Below are 7,201 nucleotides of genomic sequence, written 5' to 3' on the forward strand. Positions count from 1 at the left end.
GGGCCTGGCGGGGGGCCCCCCATGGTCCCCTCCTCCAGCCCCCCTCCCCTGCCCCCTACTTAGCGGCATAGAGTCTGGGTCCAGCACCGTGCAGTAGTGAGCGGGGGCTGCCCGAATGTCCGAAGCTCTTTTATGAATCAATTTGGAGAGCTTCAAATCGATTTGGACCTTTTTATTGGTCTCTTGGTTCTATTCAGATTCAAAATGATATAACTTTGAAGGGGAAAAGGGCCAAATCTCTGAATCCAATCAGCACCCGAAGCTTCGCACAGTCCTACTATCAAGGTCAGAGTTGGCATTTCATTGTTGGTTGTGTAGATGCATGCTGTTGGATGAAATGCTGTTTAGAAACATAAGCCATTACATTTATTGTTGTTTAATTACTAGAGTAAGCAATGTTATTATAGCAAATAAAATATCTGCTGGGTTTGTCCTTTCCTGCATTTTACTTCCTTTCTAGGACAACAGAATCTCAATAGGGGGCTTTTCTACCAAGCTTTTCTTAAAGGCTACCTGCAAAAGATGTGTAAAAATTGTACTCTTGCTCCTTTCTGTTTTCTGAATTTTTTATAAAGGATTTTTTTAAAGGATTTCTTCCTCTGTAACTTTTGCTATAGAAATACCAGCAATGTCAAAACCAATCTTTCCTATTCTTGGAGGACCTCTGGAAATAGAGGTTATTTATTGTAAGAGCTTAACCTCTTGAAGAACTAAGGGTTTTTCCATCTGATAGATGTTCAGCTTGAGCCTCCAATGCTGTTCTAGTTGACATGGGGTATTGCCCCAGAATACAGAACATATGAACTTAAGATGTGCCATACTGGGTCAGGCCAATGGTCATTCTAGCTGAGTATCCTGTCTCTGACGATGGCAGGAGTGGATGGTTTAGAGAGAGAGAGCACTGAGCTGAGGCTATCTAGAGTGATCTATCCCTGTTCATTACCCTCCTTGGCATCTACTACCATCATTGGTTTATGCAGGTCTGTAAGTGCCCTGACTGTTCTGTTTAATAGCTATTAATTGATCTGTTGTCCATGAATTTGGCTTGTTTCTTTTTGAACCTGTCGGTACTATCTGCCTGTACAAACTCCTGTTGTACTGTGTTCCACAAGTTAATTATGTGCTGCACAAGTACTTTTTCTTGTTATTTTTAAACCTGTCTCATGCTAATTTCCATGGGTGCCCCCTAGTTTGAGTACAAAAAATACAAGAGGGTTTTTAAGTTGTTTTTGCTCCCCATCCCTCCTGTGCTGAGTGGAATGTGGGTGAGGCAGACAATCAGACTCTGCTGGACAGGTTGCATTTGGACACATTGGCAGGAGAGAGACTATAGGGAGAGAGTTGTGGCTTCTTGAGCCTCCTCTCCTGGAGCTATGATTTTTGCAACTCTTGTATGCCCCTCATCTTACATCTAGAGATTTCGGCATCTCAGAGGCTCTCTTCAGCTGCTGGTTCTCCCTCCCTCTCAGATGCCCTTGATATGCCTCCTCCTTCCTCTTCCTCGGGGGTGGGCAAAATGCCCAGGGGCCGGGTGCGGCCCGCCAATCCATTCTATCCGGCCCGTGGGGTCCCTAAAAAATTTAGAAAATTAATATTTATCTGCCCTCGCATAGGATATGTCAGTCCTTTGGATGTATTGAAAGCTAATCGGTGTACCATTAACAATGAACAAAGCAAGCCTAATGAAGATGAAAGATTTGAGAAGGTTTTTGGGGTTGCTTTTTTTTTTTCTGCATGTTGCCCCTGTTGATTGGGTACAGTGTGCTAACAAGCTGGTTATCAAACAAAATGGAAATTGTTTTATTTTTGAATAGCTGCTTTCATTCTTCTTCTGTCAGTGTTTCCATTATAAATCTCTGTTTTAGCCCATCCATCAAAATTCTCATTTAGTTGAAATTTGGCAACCTAATTATTTTCCTGGATAGACATTTTAAATGCCCTTTCCTTTTAAAATAAAATTTGGTTAAAATCAGTATGCCTTTTTTTTCTCTTTCCTTTCTTAATTAGAGACCATTCAGAAATAGCCCTTTCAGTCACTTTAACTGCAGTATCCTGACTATAAAAGCAGCATCACTTATAAATGTGAAATTTGGAAGCCACACATCTATAATCTGAACTGATATATATTATTAAATTGCAGGATTTTAAAACACATCTTATCAGAGATGCAGAAAAATGGGAACAAAGTTTTCCTGAGAAATTAGTGCAGTTAATAATCTCCCCAAGAGAGGATGCAAGATGAGTTCTCACCTAGATAAAACTTAAGAACACTATTTTGACTATAGTCCAACCTAATGAATCTCCATTGTTAAGGGGAGATAACTTGAGACTTTTTATCGCTAAGCCTCTCTCTCTCTAAGCCTTACTCTTAAGAGAGTAGCCATTTCATCTGGTACCAGTAATAGGCTGGTACCCTCTATGGACTAGCTGTTAGAGTTTCAGCTCTGTGACCACATGCATGTGTGAATCTAGAATATGATCCATGGTGCTGTTCTGTGGAAAAAGGCTAGAGCTTTCTAACATGCTGAGAGTTTAGTGCCTGGAAGTAGGCTAGGTAATGTGTAAACAGGGCTGGTTAATCTTTAACTTCTGGCCAAAGAACTTTCTGTTCTGTTGTGTAACTGCTTGTAGCTCACGTGAGGCACAGAGACCTAGTTACGCCCTTGTAAGATGAATGCATCCTAGCATCCATTGCATTTCCTGGACCAGTGGTTAGGTTTAGAGAAGAGTGGCATCAGTTTACTTTATAATGAAAAGTTTTCTTGTCCTTATTAACCACTCTCCAGTAATTGGATGCTTGACCTCCAGACTATCATTTTCTTTTATATTTTTTTTTCTCCCTTTCCTGCAGAAGCAAAAAATGCCTATGTCTAAGTTTGTTGAAAAATAAGGAGGGGAAGCTTAGAATGGCTGCATTGTTTTGCATTAGAAAAGGAGCTGTTGGAAATGTACTTAAAAATGGCACATAATGAAGCTATTACAATAATGACTTTTATAGTCCCACTTCTCTGAGTGCTGAAATTCACAATGCATGGTATTTTTGCTGTATGTTGGCTGCAGACACCTTCCTGTGCTGTTTTATTGAAACACAGTGCTGCAATAACAGAGCAGCTGTACGAGGTCCAATGACCTGAAAAAGCCTGATGGCTGATTACCTCAAATAAGGCTCATTTTAGCTATGCATGCTTATTTACATTCTAAATAGTCTGCAAAGAAATTCTGGACCCCAGTAATAGCAGAGGACATTTTACTAGTATTTTATTTGCAAGGCTGCCTTTGTTCACTACGCTGTTTGAAGGTTGTTGATGGGGCCTTACATAAATCAGGAAAAGCAATATATTTGACGTGTTAACACTGTCACTGTGTCCTTAGCTCACTCTGTTGTGCTTGGGTATTGTAGAGGACTTGGAACAGGTGTGATGTGACATACAATGCTTCATGATTTATGCTTCTGTAGCTAGAGAATACAACATAGGATAATGGTTTATAGCTTGATTTTTTTTCAGAGATGTTCAGTACCTACAACTCAAGCTGGAATGAATGAGGATTGTAGGTGCCTAGCTCCTCTGAAAATCAAACTAGTAAAACTTTTTGGTGGTTAAGGTCAGATCTTCAAAGCTTAACCTAGGAAAACTTTGTGTTTTTTATTATTTTTCTTGTGGTAGTGGTAAGAGAAAGGAAGCATATCTGCTTTTATTTGAGTCTTCTATTTCATTTGGTCTTATTTTACAAGTGAATTATTTTGAACAGTTGAAAATAAAACAATCTGTTCAGTGTGTGTGTGTTTTTTTTTTTTAAGTAGGCAAGAGGGGGAGGGGGATATTTTCCTGGTTGTTGTTGTTAAAGGCATAATATTTTTGTGCACAAATAGCTCAAGGATGGTAAGCAGAGAACAGCATCCATAGATGTCATCGGGACTATGCAGATTCATGTCAGCTGAGAATCTAGCCCTGTCTGCAGAGTTCTCAATGCTTACTTTAGTAGCAAAACAATGACTCAGTCAGTTTGCTTTTTTTTAAAGAAAATTGTAAACTCACTTCTGATTGCAAGATGAAATTATGTCCTCAGTTATACCTGTGCACCTCCACTGAAGAGGGGAGCTTGCCTAGCTAATTTATGAGGAGCAGAAGATGGCTTGAGAATATTTGATAGCAGACAAAATAGAAGGAACCCAGCTTGACTTTCACAGCCAGGGCGTGTTTGCAGAATTGTCATTTAAATAAAATTATTTTAAGTTGTTTGTTGAGTAAATTTGACCTGGAGGAATTGTGAAAACTTAAAAAGAATCGTGGAGTAGAACAATACTATTTAGTCTTTTGTATTTTTCTTGTGTGTTCAACTGACTTCTGCATTCTCCTATTCCTGTTTCTGAGAGGTATCTTGGAATTGTAGTGGGAACATTCTGGGATTGTCATGCGGAGCAAAAGCCTGAATCAGGATCTGGGATGAGCATTAGATCAGGCAGGAGAATTATCTGAGGCAGATTTGCAAGCATTTCACACTGGTTGAAAGAAAGACTGAAGTCAGCCAGAACATGAGAGCAGTCATTGGGCCAGTAAACTTTCAAGACATTAGACCAGCATAATTATGCTGTAGAAAAAAGCTATTTGGGGTAATTTCTGTGTGTTCCGAATACAAAACAGAAGAGGTAGTTAGAATTTTCCTCTCCCTCTCAGGCTGATGCAACTGGGGTAATGGCAGTAGGGAAGCTTGGCTTTGCAGGTGGAGTAGTTTGAAAAATACAGTGCCAATACAGTGTTTCATAACTCAATAAAAGTATGTTGGTGATGGTTTCAGTGAAATACATATGGCATGTACAAAATGCATGATGATGTGGTAGAACATTTACTTAGGTTGTACAACTGATGGGAGGCTTTGCCATGTTGATAATTCAGCACTCAAGACCAGTAAAACCACAATACATATCTATATAACATGCTCACATACACACACTGCTGGCTTTATATAACTAACAATACCATCCCTACCCTCACAAGTATTTCATAGGTATTTCTTATACCAAGGAGTGCTGCAGATATTGAGGCAAAATTGTTTCATTATCTAAATCAAATCTCAAAAGATTTCATGTGCAACCTCTGTGGTCATGTTTGTTTATTTATCTGGGTATATATCTATTTACATAAGCCATCGTATTCTCGTCTACATACATTTCCTCTGCTAAAAAAATACTATTAAGCACTGTTAAATGATGATTCTTTCTTTTTATTATTGTATAGCGTCTTCTTTTCAAGTTTCTTGTAGCACTTCAGAGTAGATGATGAATTAAGCTTCACAGTCCTGCAGTGGCATAAGAAAAAAAGCATGCTCTGTAGCAATAGTGGCTAAAGCAGAGCTACAGAGCAGTCAAACATGTATCCATAGTGGCAGTATTTTCACTGCTGAAAAGGTATGTGTTGTCATGGAGGTAACTATCTTCCTGTAAAATCCTAGCAGAAAGAAGGCACTATAGATTCTTCCTTTGTGTAGGTCAGTGGTTTTCAACCTTTTAAGGCTCAGGGTACCACTTGTTAGACTAAAGTTACCCCTACTTAGACTTGAGGTACCCTTCAGAAGTGGTCAGCTCTTACTTTTTACTCTGCTTTTGACTATGGAAAAATAATATGGCAATTTTTCTATTGCAAAGAACTCAGAAAGACCACAACAGGTTAGACATTTTTAATACTATGGATTCTTGTTGGGTTTATCTCGTGAATCATATTTACCCACCTAACAATGCTAATGTTGCTCATCACCCCATGTAACCCAGAAAGGTTTTGAAGGCACCCTAGAGGGCCATGACCCCCTGGCTGAGAATCACTTGTGATATAGGGAGTTGAGGTCTATCCCAGAAGTGAGGAGAACAGTGGGATGATTTCCAACAGGTTACAGTCCTGTGCCTTGTCTTTGCTAGGATTTTTGATTGAGATAACTCTTTAGAGTTGAAGATCTTGATGGAGAAATGCATCTTTCTTTTGCATTGAATTTGTAGCCAATGAGTTACCTACACTGTCAGGACCCTGAAAATTCTGACTGCTAGACACTGGCTCAAACAGGTTCTTCCAGAGACTGATATTTAATACATTACTGAGCCAAGTAAGGATATTCTGTGAGTTTCAAATCTGATTAAACAAAATTATATTTTTTTCCTAGCTTAATCCACATTATCCAGAGGGCAGTAATGAAGGAAAGGTCCAGGTAAGCAGAATACTTTCTTTAAATGTAATATAGAAGAGTTTATTATGTTACTATCCTAGTATAAAATGTAAAGGCCCCTCATGGGAAGCATATGCTTTGTTTTTTGTTTTTGTTTTTTTTACCTGTATGTATAGCAGGGGCAGGCAATTATTTTGGGCAGTGGGCCGCTTACCCAGTTTTGGCAAGCTGTCAATGGGTTGCCCTGCCACTTGACAGGTGCCCTGCTCCCTGGTCACCATCTTGAGACCAATGTCCCAATGACTTGGGACGAATATCTCAGGGCCAGCGCTGGTGGGGCCCAGACCAGGGTGCAGGCTTGCAGGGGTCTGTGGAGCCGGGCTGGGTTGCACCAGCAGGGAGTGGGGGAGCTGGCCCGGCTCCATAGAGCCCCTGCCAGCCGGGACCCTGTACTCCTGCTGCCCTGCTCTGGCCCCGCTGGCACTGGCCCCGGGACACCAGTGTGGGCCCTGTGCACCCGCTCACTCCCAGTGCTCCCCAGCTCCATGGTGCAGGCGGGGGGGCAGCGCACAGCCCTGACCCCTGCTCACCGGCAGGGGATGAGCTGGTGCTGAGCGCAGGAAAAAGCGGCCTCTCTCCCGCCCAATGGCCAGCGCTCCCTGCTGCAGCCACTCACAGCCTGTGTGGGATGACCTGAGCAGGCACAGGCAGCCCCTGGCAGGCTGTGAGCCGCTGCAGCGTGGGATGCCGGCCACAGGGCGGGCAAGGGGCCGCTTTTCCCGTGCTCAGCACCAGCTTGTACCCCGCCCCCGCAGCCAGCCAGGGCCCTGCGCCGGCTCTGGGCTCACCTGTCGGAGCTGCGCCACAGTGGGAGCAGCTGCGGCTTCCCCACTCGTTGCATTGGGCAGTCTTTGCCACCGCCATCTCTGGGCTGCTTAGTGTGTGAGCTCTGGGCAGGCAGCAGCAGCAGCAAACACCACCCAGCGCGGCAAGTGGGGAGGCCACAGCTCCTGCCTCTGCGTGCAGCCCTGATAGGCGAGCCCAGAGG

At 42.5% G+C, this 7,201-nt stretch overlaps 1 protein-coding gene across 1 annotated transcript in view; it reads left to right on the forward strand.

Annotated features, from left to right (window-relative positions):
• LOC102379727 (inositol 1,4,5-trisphosphate receptor type 2) overlaps nt 1-7,201 on the forward strand; it is a gene marked incomplete at its 3' end in the record, with an annotated part of 187,819 nt that overhangs the window by 106,637 nt on the left and 73,981 nt on the right. Inside the window, exon 10 of the mRNA XM_006035576.3 lies at nt 6,151-6,195. Coding sequence (XP_006035638.3) covers nt 6,151-6,195 — 45 coding nt within the window. The remainder of the gene's footprint in view (nt 1-6,150; nt 6,196-7,201) is intronic.

This window comes from Alligator sinensis, unplaced genomic scaffold, assembly GCF_000455745.1.
Source record: "Alligator sinensis unplaced genomic scaffold, ASM45574v1 scaffold696_2, whole genome shotgun sequence".
Classification (NCBI taxonomy): Eukaryota; Metazoa; Chordata; order Crocodylia; family Alligatoridae; genus Alligator; species Alligator sinensis.